This window comes from Lagenorhynchus albirostris, chromosome 14, assembly GCF_949774975.1.
Source record: "Lagenorhynchus albirostris chromosome 14, mLagAlb1.1, whole genome shotgun sequence".
In the NCBI taxonomy this organism is placed as follows: Eukaryota; Metazoa; Chordata; class Mammalia; order Artiodactyla; family Delphinidae; genus Lagenorhynchus; species Lagenorhynchus albirostris.
In genome coordinates, this window is record NC_083108.1 from 26,599,071 (window position 1) to 26,619,227 (window position 20,157).

The 20,157-nt window shown below is 46.3% G+C and overlaps 1 protein-coding gene across 4 annotated transcripts in view; it reads left to right on the plus strand.

The window, feature by feature from the left end:
- The window catches only part of ST8SIA5 (ST8 alpha-N-acetyl-neuraminide alpha-2,8-sialyltransferase 5), a 119,990-nt gene that overhangs the window by 57,089 nt on the left and 42,744 nt on the right, over positions 1-20,157 (plus strand). For 3 of the 4 annotated variants that reach the window (XM_060170429.1, XM_060170430.1, XM_060170432.1), the window contains exon 1: positions 108-523. The exons of the other annotated variant lie outside the window; for it this stretch is intronic. In XM_060170429.1, coding sequence (XP_060026412.1) covers positions 393-523 — 131 coding nt within the window. In that variant the 5' untranslated portion in view covers positions 108-392. Of the gene's footprint in view, positions 1-107; positions 524-20,157 lie in introns of those variants that run through there. 4 annotated transcript variants of the gene reach the window in all.

Below are 20,157 nucleotides of genomic sequence, written 5' to 3' on the forward strand. Positions count from 1 at the left end.
GTGCCCCGCTCCCCATTGGCCGCCACCTCGGCGGGAGGGGCCGCCCGCGCTCAGGGCACCTGGCGTCGCCGCTCCGCAGGGAAATCGGAGGCTGCCGGGCGCGGACGCCGGGAGGGAAAGGCGTCCGGAGGGAAGGCCCGGGGCCGCTGTCGAGTTCCCAGAGGCCTGCCCTGTTCTGCCAGCCGCCCCGCCGCGGGCGATGCTCGGATGCCCCTGCTCCGTCTTCGCCAGCCGGAAACTTTGCCCGGAGAAGTCCTCCACCCTCCTGACCGCGTGGAGAGGCGCCTGGTGGGCCGCGCGCCCCCAGGGGCCCCGCAGCCCCGCGCGTGATTGCGGGGGCCCCCAGGCGCCTGGCGCACGCCGCGACCCGCCGTGCGCGAGCGGCCGCCAGGATGCGCTACGCGGACCCCTCGGCGAACCGGGATTTGTTGGGGAACCGAACTTTGCTCTTCATCTTCATCTGCGCCTTCGCCTTGGTGACCTTGCTGCAACAGATCTTGTATGGCAGGAACTACATCAAGAGGTAAGAAAGTCCGAGCGCGGGTCGGGGTGCGCGGAGCCCGCGGGTGAGTCCCCAGGTGGCGGCCGCAGCATCCGCCTCGGCGTCCCCGGGGTGAGCGACCGTGGGTCTGAATTTAGCCTCGAGCACCGCCGCGTTAGGTTCGGGTCACCGCGCTCGAAGCGCATCTCTACTCCCAGCTAGAGGAGAACGCCTGCCCAGCGCTGGCCGGAGGCGCCCAACAACTTTGTTCTGTTGTGAAAAATGGGGGACAGGTTGGAGTTCGGAGCGGCCAAGCTGACGATAAATCCATGTGAATGCCCTGAGCGGCCGCAGGGGTCAGATCGGTGTCCCCAAATCTACAGCGCCATGGCCATTTGGTTGGAGGGGAGGCTGCCGGGTGTGGAGGGCTCAAAATCGGATAGGCTTACCACTCGAGTCCTGAACTTTTGTGGGGGCCCTTAGGGGAAAAAGCATATTGTTCCCCGCAGGAGTGCCGGGTTAGGTTGGGGGGATCATGGGCTAGGACGATGCGACAGAGATAGTGAATCCTTATAAACCAGTAACCACTGGATCTGTGAAACTCACAACCTGATCCCTCTGAAACAGATGGTTCTTTCTCATCCTTACGCAGAAGGTCAGAGCTGCAGCAGAAGTTAACCCTCCCCTCCTGGGCTCTCCTCCCACCCCACCTCATCCACGGGCAAACTCCATTAAGAGACAGAGGAGTAGGAGGTGTCACTCAGAAACTCAGGCCCAGCCTCAGTCCCTGTGTGTGCGGAAAATATATGGAAATGCCAACCGTTTTCGTCTGCCTGCCCTGCTGGCAGGGGAACAGCTTCGGGTTACTCTGCCTGGTTCCAGGGCTTGGGGAGAGGGCTGCCCCAGGATCCTCCCATTTCAGAGCCTCTTTTGGAAAGAACCCACCTCTCTTTTCTGCTGGAGGTTTTTCCTTTGCTGTCAGTTGTCTTCCTACTCTCGCTGCCCCTCCCCAGCGAGGCTGATAGAAAACAAAATGCCTGGCTAGCTATATAAACATCCCGTCTCCTCTAAACTTCTAAATAATAAAACAGTTGTTCTCTTTTCATCCTTTGGATTCCACAGCAGTCATTTGTGCCCCTAGTCTGGGCGGCACTCAGGGATGGGGGAGTGACATTGCTGCCGGGCCTTGGCTCACAGTAGGAAAGCCAAGCAGTTAGGCCATTTTCCGCTCCATGTCCCAGAGCTGGGTAGGATGAGGCCCCTTGGCCAGGACATTTGTTTCCAACCAGCCGCTGCTCCTGACCTTCCCAGAGAGCATTTTTCTCTGGTTGAGGGCAGCTGCCGAGCTCTGCCTGGTGCTGGTATCTTTAAAGGACGTTTTCAGAGAGTCTCCCGGCTTGCCAGAGCCCATTGGGCCTGCTGCCCCCCAGAGATGACCCTGCTGGACCCCAAATGGCCTGCTTGCTCCTCAGCAGGATGGCTGTGGGACCTACCCCCTGCTGGCACCTACCCAGGGCTGCCGGGGCTGCCGGGATCGTTGCCGTCTCGTCAACAGCGGGAGAATATCCGTGCCCACGGCAAATGGCAGCTCAGCTTCTAAGTGCTTGCCCTGGCAGGCCCTCCCTGATCTTGGGTGGATGTACCAGCTGCCCGGAGCTCAGCGGGCATACCAGTTGCATCCCATCCTCTCACACAGAGACCCTGAGCCCCTCAGTCTCAGAGGCCGCCTCAGAGGCCTCATTCCAGGGACTGAATGAATCCAATCAAGTAAGCAAAAGTTGCATGCATTCAATCCTGGAAGGGCACCATGGGGTCTTTAAAGAAGGTGATGTGGTCCTGGTGTTCAGGGGGCTTGATGTCTCCTTGGGGAAACACAATGGCCACAAATGAGATAGGAATGAGTGTTGAAATGTTTAAGGTGGGAGACACCACTGGGCTGGAGCTGTTAGGGAAGGCTGCCCGGAGAAGGCTTGACCTGAGTGGGCCCGTGAAGGAAGGAGAAGCTTTGGGCAGGTGAGCGGAAGTGCACATCAGGAACCGAAGGGGGCAGGAGCAAAGGTGCGGAGATGTGGCACCGCCTCCTCGCACCTCTCCCAGGTTGACCTACCTGTGCTGTCACACTTGGCTTAACCTCTGGTTAGCTGCTCCCGGGGCTGTCCTGACCCTGAACCAGGTTGCGGCTGCCACATCGGAGCACGAATAACACCTGCTCCCCTATCTTGTTTCCTACACATCTCATCACTGTAATGAATCAACTTGATGGGATTATTGGTCTGTCTCCTGTGTAGAAACACTTGAGTGTTCCTCCAGCAGATGTCCTGGAACAGCCTGCATCAGAGTCACCTGCATGGCCATTGACATGCAGATTCCTGGGCCCCTCTCTGGGGGTGGCATCCAGTAACCTGCTTTTTTAACAAGCTCCTCAGATGATTTGTAACAAGTCCTCTCTGCTGCTCTAGGCCCGTGGTTCTCAATAGAGGGCAGTGTTGTTCCCCAGGCAATGCCTGGAGACACTTTTGCTTGTCACAATGGGGAGAGGAGAGCATCTGGCATCTCGCAGGCTGAGGCCAGGGACAGGGCTAAAGATGCTGCAATGCATGGCCTGTCCACGACAAAAGACTTATCCAGCCCCAAATGTCAGCAGTGCTGAGGGGGAGAAACCCTACTCTAGATGAAAATTCCATGAGGTAGAGGTTCTGTCTGTTTTGTCCCCAGCTGTACCCTGAGCGCCAAATATGGTGCCTGGCACATAGTAGGTTCTCAAAATATTGGGTAATGATTGAAAGTGGTGTGTGCGTGCACACGGGCAGGGGTAGTGATCACAGGGACACAGTGAAGACGTGGATCCCACTGGCGTACGGGGGAGTGTAGGGACGGAGGGGACAGACGTAATATTGGGTCAGCGGCTTCAGTGAAGTGCTTTGCGGATTGGGAAGGACAGCTGGAATTTGGTTCATTAGGCCATAGGGAGCCACATGTGGTCCTTGAGTAGAGTAGGGATGTGATCAAAGCCTTTTAAGGAAGGGGTAGAGAAAGGGAGAGAAGGGGAGGCTGTTGTCACAGCCTGGCCAGAAGTGAGGAGAACGTGGTGCTGGGGGCAGATCTACTTTGGAGCCAGGGATTCATTTGTCCATTCTTTGCTTCTGTGCTGAGCTGTGTGGATGCCTTCGGCAGAGCCTTCATTGTTTGATGTGACACAAAGAGCTCAGGGGCACGAAGAGGGCCAGCTGTTCCAGTGAGAATCAGGGACAGATTACACCCGAAGGAAGTGGGGGTGTGAGTCAGTCTGCATTCTTTTTTTGGGCCCCTGGCTTCTCCCTGTGCTGTACAGGGGACACTGCTGGGAAAGGGAGCGGAGGGGGAGGGAGGAGGAGAGGAGGAAGGTGGCAGCGCAGGTGGCTTAGTGGGCTCAGGGTCTCTACAGGAGAAGGTGCACTGTATGTGGATTAGGAGGGAAAGGCAAGAAACAGAGCTGTGAAGTTTGCCCTTGGTGCTTCCTGGCTCCACATCTGCTCTTGATTGAACAAATCCTTAACGAAGATTTCCTACACGCTGAACACCACAATGGTGTGCAAGACAGACACAGCCCAGGGTTCTCGGGAGCTCACAGTCTATGGGGAAGACAGAAGGACACATAACACATACACGAGCCACACTGGAGTTGTGGACAAGGAACTCTAAGGATGTGGAGGGAGCCATAGTGAATCAGGGTGTCTTCAAGGTTCAGGGAGACATTTGAAGGAAGTCTTAAGGAAAGGGGAATGACCCATAAAAACATGGGAATGTGGAAGGATGGTGGAAGGTACCCAGGTTGAACAACGGTAGAAAGGTGCAGGGGAGACTTGAGTAATTCTTCATACCTCCTATATAGCTGGGGGCAGGGTGGGGGAGGGTGAGGCAGGCAGGGCCGGGTTATGCAGAACTAAGTGGGAAATATGTGAGAAGGAGCCTGTCTGGAGCAAAGAGGGTAACAAGTTCGAGTCTAGATCTGCTCAGATCTTGCAAGGCAATCCACTTGGAACTCTCCAGTAGCTCATTGGAAAGGAGCTCGGGAACTGGGGGTGGACAAGAGCCAGACTAACAATGGAGATCTTGGAGTCGCCAAGCATCAAAATCAGCATTTTTCCAACTTTTAGGATTGTTACCCACAGTTAAGAAATATGTTATACCCAGGGATCCAGGACACACTCACAAATACATCCATCTGAAACAAGCATTTTGTGAAAGAATATTTGGCCTTATTATGAGAAATTCACTTTAGTATTTTCTATTCTACTTCATTAAAAAATTCTGTTTCACTTCATTTAAAACATAAATTCAGCCTTAAAAAGGAAATTCTTTTTTTTTTTTAATTGTGGTATAGTTGTTTTACAAAGTGTGTTAGTTTCTACCGTACAAAAAGGAAATTCTCCCTTTGAGCCCTCCACTGCTCCAAATTCCCTTTGTTAGTGCTAAAACCTTCACATAAACTCATATCCCTGGAGTGTTAAGGACTTCAGTTACTCATACTTTAACAGAGGGGTAAGGAAAGGGCAATGTTTTTGTTTTTATGTTTTTTTGTTTTTTTAAGGAAGAAAGGACATTGTGTGATCTGGTCGCAACCTGCCTTTTAAACTTAATCTCAGAGGACGACTAGATAGGCATGGGCCTTGAATGCCCTCCTCCACTGTCTCTCAGTGGAGCTTTATAATTCTCCATAAAGAATTTGAACATTTTTTGTTAGATTTATCTCTAGCTACATAATTTTTACTGCTACTGTAAAAAAAAATCTTTAAAAAATTACATTTTCTAACCATTTGTAGCTAGTATAAAAAATAAATTTTATTTTTTTGTATATTGATTTTATAATCAACAAGCTTGATGATAATAATAATCAACACATAATGATAATAATTTATCTGTAGAGTCTTCTGGGATTTCTTTGTAGACTTTTTTTCCCTTTCATTACAATCCTCATACCATTTTATAAAAAATTAATTTTTATTGGAGTATAGTTGCTCTACAATGCTGTGTTAGTTTCTACTGTACAGCAGAGTGAATCAGCTATATGTATATATATATCCCCTTATTTTGGATTTCCTTCCCATTTAGGTCACCACACAGCACTGAGTAGAGTTCCCTGAGCTATACAGTAGGTTCTCATTAGTTATCTATTTTATACATACTATCAATAGTGTATATATGTCAATCCCAATCTCTGAATTCATCCCTCCCTTTCCCCTCTTGCTGTTCATACATTTTTTCCTCTATGTCTATGTCTCTATTTCTGTTTTGCAAACAAGATCATCTATACCATTTTTCTAGATTCCACATATGTGTTAATATGTGATATTTATTTTTCTCTTTCTGACTTACTTCACTCTGTATGACAGTCTCTAGGTCCATCCACCTCACTACAAATAACTCAATTTTGTTTCTTTTTATGGCTGAGTAATATTCCATTATATATATGTACCTCATCTTCTTTATCCATTCCTCTGTTGATGGACATTTAGGTTGCTTCCATGTCCTGGCTATTGTAAATAGTGCTGCTATGAACATTAGGGTGCATTTGTCTTTTTGAATACGGTATATGTCCAGTAGTGGGACTGCTGGGTCATATGGTAGTTCTATTTTTTGTTTTTTAAGGAACCTCCATACTGTTTTCCATAGTGGCTGCACCAATTTACATTTCCACCAACAGTATAACAGGGTTCCCTTTTCTCCACACCCTCTCCAGCATTTATTGTTTGTAGATTTTTTGATGATGGCCATTCTGACTGCTGTGAGGTGATACCTCATTGCAGTTTTGATTTGCATTTCGCTAATAATTAGTGATGTTGACCATCTTTTCATGTGTTTCTTGGCCATCTGTATGTCTTCTTTGGAGAAATGTCTATTTAGATCTTCCGCCCATTATGGGATTGGTTTTTTTTTTTTTTTGATATTGAGCTGCATGAGCTGTTTTTATATTTTGGAGATTAATCCTTTGTCCGTTGCTTCGTTTGCAAATATTTTCTCCCATTCTGAGTCTTGTCTTTTCGTATTGTTTATAGTTTCCTTTGCTGTGCAAAAACTTTTAAATTTAATTAGGTCTCATTTGTTAACTTTTATTTTCACTACTCTAGGAAGTGGGTCAAAAAAGATCCTGCTGCGATTTATGTCAAAGAGTGTTCTGCCTATGTTTTCTTCTAAGAGGTTTTATAGTGTCTGACCTTACATTCAGGTCTTTTATCCATTTTGAGTTTATTTTTGTGTATGGTTTTAGGGAGTGAAGTAAAACTGAAACTGTCACTGTTTGCAGATGACATGATACTATACATAGAAATCCTGAAGATGCCACCAGAAAGCTATTAGAGCTAATCAAAGTCACAGAATACAAAATTAATACACAGAAATCTCTAGCATTCCTATACACTAACAATGAAAGACCAGAAAGAGAAATTAAGGAAATAATCCCATTTACCACTGCAACAAAAAGAATAAAATACCTAGGAATAAACGTACCTAAGGAGGTAAAAGACCTGTATTCAGAAAACTATAAGATGCTGATGAAAGAAATCAAAGATGACACAAACACATAGAGAGATATACCATGTTATTGGATTGGAAGAATCAATATTGTGAAAATGGCTATACTATCCAAAGCAATCTACAGATTCAAAGCAATCCCTATCAAGTTACCAATGATATTTTTCACAGAACTAGAACAGAAAATTTTCCAATTTGTATGGAAACACAAAAGACCCTGAATAGCCAAAGCTATCTTGAGAAAGAAAAATGGAGCTGGAGGAATCAGGCTCCCTGACTTCAGACTATACTACAAAGCTATAGTAATCAAGACAGTATGGTACTGGCAAAGAAACAGAAATATAGACCAATGGAGCAGGATAGAAAGCCCAGAGATAAACCCACGCACATATGGTCACCTAATCTATGACAAAGGAGGCAAGAATGTACAATGGAGAAAAGACAGCCTCTTCAATAAGTGTTGCTGGGAAAACTGGACAGCTACGTGTAAAAGAATGAAATTACAATCCTTATACCTTAATTTACTTTTCTTATCTTACTGTGCTGATTAGGACCTTTGATATCATGTTCAACAAAAATGTCATAGTGAATATCCTGGCCTTAATTCTGATTTTTTCCTTAAAATTTTTTTTTAAAAAAGAATAGCTATATTGAAATATACTCATAAATCCACCCATCTATAAATTCATAAAATTCACCCATTTGAAGTATACAATTAAATGGCTCTTAGCATATTCACACAGTTATGCATCCCTCACCACAATCAATTTTAGAACATTTTCCTTACCCTGCAAAAGAAACCTTGTACCCCTTAGCCATCATCCCCTAGTACCCCTATATCTCCCAGCTCTAGAAATGAATAACTACACTAATCTGTCTCTATGGATTTGTCTATTCTGGGCATTTCATATAAATGGAAACATACAATATATGGTCCTGTGTGACTGGCATATTTCACTAAGCATATTTTCAAGGTTCATCCATGTTGTAGCATGTGTCAGTTCTTCATTTCTCCTTTTTTAATTTTTATTTTATATTGGAGTATAGTTGATTAACAATGTTGTGTTAGTTTCAGGTGTACAGCACAGTGATTCATTTATACATATACATGTATCTATTCTTTTTCAAGTTCTTTTGCCATTTAGGTTATTACAGAATATTGAGCAGAATTTCCCATGCTATACAGTAGGTCCCTGTTGGTTATCTATTTTAAATATAGCAGTGTGTATATGTCAGTCCCAAGTTAGTACTTCGCTTCTTTTTTTTGATGAGTAATATTCAATTTATGGATACACCATATTTTATTTATCCATTAATGATGGAATTTTTGGGTTCTTTCCACATTTTTGCTGTTATGAATAAGACTGCTATGAGCATTTGTGTACAAGTTTTTTTGTTGTTGTTGTTGTATGCGGGCCTCTCACTGTTGTGGCCTCTCCCGCTGCGGAGCACAGGCTCCGAACGCGCAGGCTCAGCGGCCATGGCTCACGGGCCCAGCCGCTCCATGGCATGTGGGATCTTCCCGGACCGGGGCACGAACCCATGTCCCCTGCATCGGCAGGCGGACTCTCAACCACTATGCCACCAGGGAAGCCCCTCTTTGCCCATTTTTAAATTGGATGATTTGTCTTTTCATTATTGAGTTTTAAGTGTTCTTTATAGATTTCAAATATAAGTCTCTTGTCAGATATATGATTTGAAAAACATTTCTCTCATTTTATTGGTTGCCTTTCACTTTCTTGATGATGTCCTTTACAGCATGAAAGTTTTAATTCTGATGAATTCCAATTCATCTACTGTTTTCGTTAGTTGCTTGTGCTTTAGGTGTCATATCTAAGAAACCATTGCCTGTGTACAATATCCAATGTCACAAAGATTTACACCTATGTTTTCTTCTAAGAGTTTTTATAGTTTTAGCTCTTATGTTGAGGTCTTTGATCCATTTTGAATTAATTTTTGTATATGGTGTCATTAATCCTGATTTTAAGAGAAATGGTGGTAAAGTGTCACCACTGAGTCTGTGTGCTTGGTTTTGTTTTGTTTGTTGTTGTTTTGTAGATATCCTCTAGTAGGGTAAAGAAGGTTCCCTTGTGGAGTATGCTAAAAAGTTTTGTTGTTTTACTGTGTTTGGATACTAATTTTAATCAGATGCTTTTTCTACATCTATTGGACGATATGGACTTTTTCTCCTTTACTCTTTTGATGTGGTAAATTGTAGTAATAGATGTTAAACTTATAATTTTAGAGATAAACCCATATTGTTCATGGTACATTATTTGGTTTATATGATGTGAGATTTTATTGACTAATAGTTTTATTCAGGATATTGTATCTCATGTTCTTGAATGATAGTGGCATGTAATTTTTTAAATGCTGTTTTTGTCTAGTTTTAAAACCAGTCTTGTAAAATGAGTTGGGAATGTTTCCTATTTATCTGTTTTCTGGAATGGTTTATGGAAGTTTGACATTTATTTTTTGAAAGCTTCGTAGAATTCACCTGTATAGCCACCAGCACCTAATGTTTTCCTTGTTAAACTTACTAGAATTTTAGAATTAAATTACTAATTATTAAAATTAAATTACTAATTCTGTTTCTTTAATGGTTTAAGACTGTTTAGGTTTTTATATTTCTTCAATCATTTTTTGGCAAATTATATTTTTACAGAAAATTTTCAAAAGATTTCATATTTATTCATACAAAGTTCATAATATTCTCTGTTACATCTGAGTTTTGGCCATGTTTTTTATTCCTAACATTGTTTATTTCTTTTTCTATTTTTTTTACTGATGTTTATTAAATGGCCAGCTTTGGGCTTCGTTGATTCCTCTCTTGTATCTTTACTTTCTATTTCATTAATTTTTATGCTTTGGTTTTATTCTAGTATTATTTTTCTAACTTCTTAAGTTGGATGCTTATCTCTTTAATTTTCAGTCTTTAGTATTTTCCATTGTACACTTCTAAGGTTATAAAATTTCCTCTAAATAATTTTTTAGTTAAAGCCCTATGTTTTGGGATGATGATGATGATAACAGCAATTTGGTGTTATATTGCATTTACCATATGCCAGGTACCAGCCCAAGTGGTTTATATATTACCACACTGAATTCTAACAACAAGTAATAGATGCAATTACTATTCTCATTTTATAGGTGAGGAAACAGAGGCACAGTGAAGTTAAGTAATTTGTTCAAGGTCATACAGCTTGTAACTACCAGAAATATTTTCATTGTCTTAAACTTTTTATTTATTTATATATTAAAAAATTTTTGGCTGTGTTGGGTCTTTGTTGCTGTGCACGGGCTTTCTCTAGTTTCGGTGAGTGGGGGCTACTCTTCATTGTGGTGCGTGGGCATCTCATTGTGGTAGCTTCTCTTGTTTGGAGCAAGGACTCTAGGCACGTGGGCTTCAGTAGTTGTGGTGCATGGGCTCAATAGCTGTGGCTCACAGGCTCAGTAGTTGTGACACATGGGCCTAGTTGCTCCATGGCATGTGGGATCTTCCCTGACCAGGGATCGAACCCCTGTCCCCTGCATTGGCAGGCAGATTCTTAACCACTGCGCCACCAGGGGAGCCCCTTTCATTGTCTTGAATTCCAAATATTTTCTAATTTCTCTCATGATTTATTTATTTTTGCTCATAAATTTAGAAATGTTTTAAAATTTCCAACTACTTTATTTATTTATCTTTTTGAATTTTTAACCCAAATTCATTGTGATAATAAGAGAATATGGTATTTATAATGCTGATTCTTTGAGATTTGTTGAAATTTTCTTTGTGATCTCGTATGTGGTTGATTTTCATAAACATTAGGTGTGTACTTGAAAAAAATGTGATTCTCTCATTGTTAGGTGCAGTATTCTTACTTGTCTTTTTTATCAAGTTGTTTTTTTAATTTTTCAATCTTCTGTATCCTTATTTTTTTTGTTTTTTGGCTCAGTTGTTCTGTCAATTTCTAAAAGATGTGTATAGAAATCTTCCTCTGTGATAGTGGATTTATTAGTTTCTCCTTGTCAACTTACCAACTTTTACCTTATACATATCGAAGTGATGTTATTTAATGCATACTAGTTTAGACAAATTGTCTTTCTAGTGAACTGAATCTTTTGTTAAAGTGTAGTGAGTTTATTTTTAGTAATATTGATACATTGAACCTTAAAGTTGACGTTGTCTAATATTAATATAGTGAAACAGCTTTCATTTGGCTAGTATTTGCTTGTCATGACTGTCTCTATCCTTTTTTTCAACATTTCCATGTCTTTCATCCCATGTCTATGTAACCAGCATATAGTTACAGTTTTGATATCTAGTCTGACAATATTTATCTTTTACCTGGAAAGCTTAGTGTATCTACGTTTATTGTGCTTACTGATGAATACCATATGATATTGGAATATTATTTCTGCCATCATATTCTGTATTTTTTATGTATTCTGCTTTGCTTTTTTTTCTGTCTTACCTTTGGATTATTTGTGTTTTCCTGGCTGTAGGAAGAGGTTTCTAACGAGAATCTTCATCTTAGGTAGGCCCTGTTGCCATTGCAAGGGAAGCATGAATCGTGGGGATTGAGCGATGCCCCTAGGACAGCCGCTGGCTTTAGAACTCATCCACTACTTTCCTTGCCATATTATTCATCCATTTAAGAAGGAGTTTTACACATATTATGTATATTTTAGTTGTATTTTAGTGTTTTGTACTGGGAGATGTTACAGGTTGGGTTCCCTGGAAAGCAGACTCTTTGTCAGAGACTAGAATGCAGAAGGTTGATTAAGATGTGCTCTTGGGATCAACACCTGAAGAAGGGAGAAGGAATAAGATTGAGCAGGGGGAGAAACTGAGCTGCAGTGCAGTCCCAGAGAAGGCCTTAGCCACCCTGTAGGATTCCCTGAGTTGAGCCTTCCTCAGGGTGAGGAGGCTGGGCCTTTGTACCTCTGGGTTGAATTTTCAGTCATTGGATGCAGCTGCCTCTGGAAGAGGGTGGTCTTGACCAAGTTGCCTCTCCTTACATGAGGCAATTCCCAGAGGGAACTGAGAGCTGGGGGCTGTCAACTCTGGGCACCCCCAGAAGGTGGGGAAGAAATCCTTCATTCCTGAAGGGGCACCTGCCACAGAGGGTTTTTCAGTCTGCCATTTTGCCAGAAATAGAAGTCCTTGAATGTCTCCATCCCCTACGCCCTCCCCAAACAAAAGTCTTACCCCCACGATCAGCCTGTGCCTGAAGCCCCACTATTTTTTGAAAGAATAGAGTTCTCAAAGCTTATTAAAGTGACTTTTCCAAAAACTTGAAGAGCCCACTATACCTCACCCCTTTAGTGAAGACGGAACAACCCCCCTTGCAAGCCCCAAAAGGATCACCTGAAGCCCTACTCTTAAAGGAGAACATCGCTCCTGCCAGCCAAGGGTCTTTTATACACATCACGTCTGTCCTGACTCTGCGCCTTTACCCACACTGTGTTCCCACCTGCTATGCCTCCCCGACTGTCTCTGTGCCAGTCCAAATCCTGCTTCTCCGTTTGTTCTCAGCCCACAGTGCGCTTCCCCTGCCCTGAATTCACAGCACTTGTGCTGTGTGTACTTAGCACAGGCTGCCCAGCACTGTCCTGTTGCCTTCTGTGTGACTGCACAGCAGGCAGGAGCCCAGGCTGGCCCTGCCTTGTCCTGTCTGGTGTAGACAGGACTCTTCTACACTCTGTCTTCCCTCCAGCCTTCCTCTTTCCTGTGCCTCAAGGGGGCAGATCTGGGCTGCCTGCGTATGGCTGGTGCAGGCCTGAAGCTTGAGGATATGAAACTGGGTCAAGGAAAAGTACAGCCTGACTTCGTGCTGTATCTCAAGTGCACATTCGAAGGCTCTCACCGCTGATCTAACTCTCCCCCTACCGAGGGGCAAAGCCCTCTGTTTGACTGCCTGGAGAGACAGGCACAGCCCCAGGAGGTGGGGATCACAGGGACTGGAGGATCTACCGGGGGGTGGCTCTGGAGGGGGACGGTGCCTAGCGGGGAGAGGGTGGAGTTGGAGGGCGCCCTAGAGAGGAGGAAGGGGCTGAGCTGACCACCGCCTGGGGTCTGTGCTTCGCTGGCAGAACTGCTACAGTTTTGCTGGTCAGGGCAAGTTTTGATGGGGCACCTGCTGTAGGGCTGGGACTAGGGGGAGGCCAGGGGACAAAGTTTAAGGAGGCTCCCTCTCAGGTGTCGACCCTGCGCTTGCACAAGGTGGAGGGTGGGGCCGCCCTCGATTTTGTGCCCTGGGTGCCTTGCTTGCCTCCCTCTAGTCCTGGCCCTGGCTCTCTGTGCCCAGCTTGCACTAGGTGGTGGGTATTAATCAGCTTCCTGTCCCTTCCCCAGATGTCCCTCAGGGATGCAGAGCTAACCTCTCACTCCTCGCCCTTGCTCACCTCTCTCTCTAGTTTTTTTCTTTTTGATATTTGTACTTTCCAGGCAAATTTTACCTCTTAGAGGATCTGGTTTCTCCCCTTTGACTTATCCAGGCCTATTCACTTCTCATCTAATAGGCTCTCATCCAATAATTCTCAAATTTAGCTCTTAACCCTCTGTGTAGGGACACCACCCCGCCTCCACATACATACACCTACAGGTGATGGTTTCATCAGGTAATTACATGAATTATTAATATTCATTAAAGGTTCATGAGCCAGACTCTAATTTAAGCAGATAATCCTAAATGAGGATTATCTCATTTAATCTTCACCATAGTCCTGTTAAACAGATCCAATCCTCCTCATTTAATACTCAGAGAGGATGAGTAACTTCTGTAAGTCCGCACAGCTTATGAAACCCTTGTAAGAGATATTTTATTCATCTCTGAATTCCCAGGACCTAGCACAGAGCCAGACGTTAATTGTTGAATGAAAGCTGCATACAAAGAGAATACCCCAATTTTTGCCCTACAGTCAATGAATGTCCATTAAACACTCATTCAGCTTTGTGCTGGGCGAGAAGGGATGTTACTCAAGAATTATTAAGTATGCTACATGTCCTTAAGGAACTTACAGAACCCTGAAAGAGACAAACATGAAAAATAGGTAAGATGGTATATAAATACATTTGGAATTGTGTGACAAAGGCTATAAATCTTGTAGGTTTCAGAGGAGGCAGCAATCAGGATGGCGAGTAGCGAGGTGGGACTTGATGTGGGCTTTGGAGAACTAGTGGGTTGCAGAGACTGGGGTTGGAGATACTCTGGGGGACAGGCTGGGGTGCTGAGGCTGGAGGAGCAGGTGACGGAAGTCACTGAAGGTTTTTACATTTGTCTGTGTTCCCTGGCGCTCTGAGGCCAATGGCCCCTCTGGTCTCGGTTTAGTCTTAGGTAGTATGAGTGGGTGGCCTAGATGCTTTTGTCACAGGTTGGGCTTTGCCAGACCTTTTGAGGGGGCCCACAGGTCCTGCCGAGGCCCTGGACTGTGGAGGGATGGAAATGGGGCAGGTAAGCCAGGAGGTGTGTGTGTGATGCCATGCATAGAGGGTGGGGTTATTGGGAGAAACAAATACCCAAATCCACAGACGCTCAGTTTCCTTACAGTCAGCCCTCTGTATCTGCGGATTCCACATTCATGGCTTCAACCAACCGTGGACTTGGACACTGCCATTGCGAAGGGCTGACTGTATCACAGTCTGGGGGCTTAAACAACAGAATGTTATTGTCATACAGTTCTGGAAGCTGAAGTTTAAGATCAAGGTGTCTGCAGGCCATGCCTCTCCCCTAGTTTCTGGTGGTTTGCTGGTAATTTTGGGCATTTTTTGGCTGGAGATCTCTGCCTTCATCTTAACACAGGTTTTCTCCCTGTGCACATGTCTGTGTCCAAATTTCCCTTTCTTTATAAGCGCACCGGTCATATTGGATTAGGGGTCCACCATACTCCAGTGTGACCTCATCTTAATTTAACTAATTACATCTGCAACAGCCCTATTTCCAAATAAGGTCACCCTGGGATTAGGACTTCAACATATGATATTTTCTGGTGGGGGCAGGGAGACACAATTCAACCCATAACAGCCGAAGGAACTAAGAGGAAGCAAGGCTGGGGCAGGAATGAAATGATTGGAGAAGTTTAGCTGGACTGGGTTCCACAGGTCTGGCCAACAGTGTGAGGTGCTAACCTCGGAGGCACCTGCACACGGAGAATCTGGGGGCTGCCACAGGATGGAGGAAATAGAATTAGTGGGCGCTCTCGACAGAGAGAGTAGTTGGAATGAATGCTTGGGTGAGTGAGTGAACCCTCCCCCATGTCCCCATCACTCCACTGCCATCCAAGGAGGGAGGGGGCCCCCACTCCGCTCTCTGTGGTGTGCTGTTTGCAGCCTGAGTCCCGGAAGAAGCTGGAGGGCTGGTGTGCGCACCCCCATGGTACCCCATGCTCCTCCTGAAAGCGGCCCCTCTCCTTGAAATAAATGTTGAGCAAAGATTTGACAAAGAGTAGTTGGAAGGGCTGTAACATTTTTGGATGGCTTAGGGTACCCACTCTTTGGGTCTGGCCCTGACAGTAGAGGTCTGGAACGCCAGGCAGCGGAGCAGGACTGTTTGGGGGTTGGCCAGGGGGGAGCCCAGCTTCTCTGTGACGCAGAGGCTGGGGTGGGGCGAGGTTGCCCCAGAGTTGTGCCTGGAGCTCATCTGGTTTCTCTCTCTGGACCCCTCCTATGGCTGGTGCCCCCGTGTGCACCCTCCCCTCCCTTCACCTTGGCACTGGCTGTACTTGGACTCCCTGTGGGCCACTCCTTAGCCAGAGGCTTCCGCAGAACCATGGATGGCCTTGGCATCCAGGAGGCTCACCGACACCAAGGGCCTTTCAAGGAGGTCAGCCCTTTGCCACTCGCCCGCGGACCCCCACCCATGCCAGTGCCCACCACTTGCACCCAGCCTTCTTTCCCCTCTGGGGGTGGAGAGCGTGGGGGTGTCAGTCTGGGGAGCGCCCCCCCATTCCTGTCCTCAGGATGCTTCACCTGCAGCATCTTTTCTGTTGCCCCCAGTGAAAGGCTCCACAGGCAAACCCTGGGGAATGAATGCACTTCCCTTTCCCCCTGAGGTTCTTCTTGGGGGTAATGTTACCGTCTGGGAAGTAAAGTGAGTCACTAGTGAGTCAGGATGGAGACCAGGTGAGGGAGTACGTGGAACCTGGTAATTATGCCCATTAATCCCCCTGCAAAGGCTTCCCAGCCGGCAGGCACTCCTTCTCTGAGCTGGGTGGGGAGGGCCTGCACCTCCTCCGAGAGGGCCTTCCTGAGCACCCACCCCAGCTCCTTCTGTGGACCTGGGGACACTGGAGGACTGTGGGAGGGGAGGAGGGCAGTCTGCAAACCCCGGAGGGGGGAGGCCGAACCCCCAGACTCCTGGGGGCCCAGCTGAGATCTTTGCTCAGAAGACGACATTGGTCACCTCCCTCCTAGATGGCTTTGAGGGGCCGCAGAAAGGTGGCGCTGCTTCACCTGCCACCTGCCCTGGACCCCTTGCCAGCCCCAGAACGAGCCACTGGACTCACGCCTCAGGCCACTGCAGGTGCCAGTCCTCTTCTGGACCGTTCTCTTCCCGATCCACCCGCTTCCTCATCACCTACTTCTTATCCTGCTCAGATGTCACCTTCTCCGGGAGAAGACCACCCTGTGTGGAATATCTCCTCACTCCAAACTCCTTACTCCCCTTGCCGCCCTTTATTTTTTCCTCAGCGCTTTTTACCATTTGACACATTAGGTGTTGTGTCTCCTATTAGCTTATCTGTCTCCCTCTGGTCAAAATTAAGTGTCACTGGGGCAGGGCCTTTGCTAGTTTGTTCACTGTTGAACCCCAGCCTGGCATGGCTGTTCAACAAATATAGAATAATAAAATAATATATGTATATGTATATATATACATACACACACATGTCAGCTGTGAGATACAACATAAGTGCTTTGCTGATTAGTTATAGAAGAGTGGTTATACATTTTATTTGACAAGCTTGGTGTGAAAGAAATGGTTCATTTCCTCTTTTTTTTTTGGCGGTACGCGGGCCTCTCGCTGTTGTGGGCTCTCCCGTTGCGGAACACAGGCTCCGGATGCGCGGGCTCAGCGGCCATGGCTCACGGGCCCAGCCGCTCCGCGGCATGTGGGATCCTCCCGGACCAAGGCACGAACCCGTGTCCCCTGCATTGGCAGGCGGCCTCTCAACCACTGTGCCACCAGGGAAGCCCTCCTCATTTTCTTTTAATTAAAAATAAAAAAAGACTAAACTGTATCCACCAGCTGGTGGGAAACTTAGTCTATCATTATTGAGGTGCCTTCCCTCCACCCCGCCACAGGGTAGTGTGAAGGTCCTGGAGGCTTGTGTGGAACAAAACAGCTGGGGGGCTCCCCGGGCCATCCCGGCCTCAGCCAGTCCACTTCTGCTCCCTGGAGGCTTCTGGAACCCTGGGTCAAGCCTCCCAAAGTGCCCCAAGCAGCCGTCCTTTTGAGGCCCTGCTGTCCATTTAGAAGGGGACAATGGGGAGGAACTCCAGACCACCATCATGGGCTTTCTGGGCTTGAGGAACTTCCTGCTCAGCCATGGTCCCACCCACCCATCCCCAGACTTGAAGGGCCTCCCGCTGCCTTCCAGGTTGGCCTTGCACAGTTTCTTCGGTGAGCTGGGAAGCTTTCAGCCTCCACAACCCACATGGTCCTAAAGTAAGAGGTTGAAAAAGCCAAGCTACCTTCTTGGACTGGAGGAAGGAAAATACAAATGAATAGTTCAATAGGTTAGCCTCCCAGGAAAGTTAAGTACTGATGTTTTGTGAATGATTTTCTTCTTCTATTATTCTTTGCGAATAGAGCCGACTCGAGGTTATCTTGTCATAACAGCAGCTCAGTAATTTGCATTCCTAGTATATGCTTTGTCCAGTGGGAGGGAAAGGACGGTTGCAGGCAGGGCTTTGGAGCTGCATACCCCTGGGCTTCCTCTGTGGGTGCCTTCTGTGATGATGAGGCCGTCTGTTGTGCAGGAGGCAAAGGCTGAGGGTCGCTGACCCAGCCCCCGAGATGGAAGACCCCAAGGTGTGCTGACTCCTGGCATAAGATCCCGCACTTTGGTGGCTGAACTGGGAGGCCAGTCTCCTGAATTCCAGGCCTAGCTTTGCCTCCAGCTGGCTGAGAGGTAACTCCCACTGTCGGCCTCAGTTTCCTCAGCTGGGAAGGATGATGCCCACTCTGTCTCCCTCCTAGGACTAGGGGCAGCATCGAGTAAAAGGATATAAGTCAGGGGCCGTCACTGGGGGTCCCCAGGCTGCGTGCAGCCCTCAGCAGGGGGTATTTGGTCTGCACAGCATTTAAGTTGGGAAATTAAAAATAAAAGTCTGGGTTTCCAGCATCTCTTGGAAGAATGAAGAAAATGGCAACACAGGGCCTGTCTTCTCATATGGCAGCAGCGGGCTGGGGCTCAGGACACCTACCCAGGCAGGGGTAGCATAAGAATCCCAGTTCCTGCTGCCTCTGCTTCACTCATTCACTTCATTCACTGTCTGCCTTCCGGGAGACTTGCCCGCTCACTGGTGGAAGTGAAGCACAAGTATTGATGTACAGTTGGATTTTTATTGGATGTTTTATCCAAGGTGTGTTACAGGTGAAATGGCCCAAGGAGAGTGAAGATGATGATTGGTTAAGGGAGAGTAAAGGCATTATGGGACCATCCCCCGCTTTAGAGATCAATGTCAGGGGATGAGAGTGGCCCTTCTGACCAGCACGGGGTCCCTCAGGGGGCTAAGGGCACCATGTTCTTGGTGGCCCACCAGCTTGAGACTAAGTTGACTCAAGGAAAAGAGGTGGATTTGGGTCTGTTCTTGGTCAAGACCTGAGTCAAGAAGGGCTTTTAACTCAACTGCTACAGCCACTTCCAGCTGCTGATCCCTAGGTCCCCATCCTCACAGGGGCCTGGGCTCTCCTGATGATGCCGGGGGAGGACAGGGGCCACAGTCTGAGTGACCCACACAGCAGGTCACTGGCCCCTGAGGGGCTTGGATGGCAGCAGTTACTCAGGAGAAAAGCATAAAACTCTCTGGAGCAGCTCCTCCTCTCAAATCTCAGCATGAAAAAACTTCCCCTGCTTGGTTTTCCCCATTTTTCCTTTCTGTGTGAATACCAGCTGTCCTCCTCACCATCCCTCCTGTTTGTGCAACGTGAAAGAGTTACCAGAAGGCTTTTGCATCTGCTTTTTCTTACTTGAGAAAGTCCAAGCATCATTTACTAAGGACCTACTAAGTGCTTCCAAAGGTCTATAAAGTTGTCTGCGATGATAGTTATTTATTATTATTATCATTATTATTGTATTGCTCTGAGTTTGCATTGTTTCTACTTTTTTAATGTGATTATAGAAATAATACATGTTTGTTTTAGAGCTTATGGAAAGGACAGAAAAGTATAAATAAGTGGGGAAAAAATCCCTCATCATACCACATTCAGAGACGTATTAGCTTTAGGGAATGTTTTCTCCTAGGCTCTCCTCTGAGCATTTTTTTAAAAGAAATGAACTTACACATATATTCTATTTATTTATTTATTTTTTACTTAAAGTTAATGATTTCCCTGCGCCGTTTAAAATGACTTCATAGATATGATGTTTTGGGGGCCACATGGCCACCTGTCATTTATCACCACAGTTCCTTAGCCTTTCCCCAATGTTGGGTATTTAGGATGTTTCCTGATTAATAAAAGATTCCAGACAACTGTGTGTCTGGTTCGAAGCCCTCTGATCTGTCGACAAAAATTTAATTAACTATCAAGTTAAGAAGAAAAAAAGGGAATTTTATTTGAGGCAAACTGAAGATTATAACCAGGGAAGCAGATTCTAAGAAAGCTCTGGGAACTGTTCCACCTGTTAGAAGTCGAAGGCACAGTCATATACGTTTTTTTTTGTTTGTTTGTTTGTTTTGCGGTGCGCGGGCCTCTCACTGTTGTGGCCCCTCCCGTTGCGGAGTACAGGCTCTGGACGCGCAGGCTCAGCGGCCATGGCTCACGGGCCCAGCCGCTCCACAGCATATGGGATCCTCCCAGACTGGGACACAAACCCATGTCCCCTGCATCGGCAGGTGGACTCTCAACCACTGCGCCACCAGGGAAGCCCAGTCATATACGTTTTTGAGACAAAGGTTTGTACATCAAAATGACATACTGGTATTTTACATAAAGTCCACGTAAACACATACAAAGCGA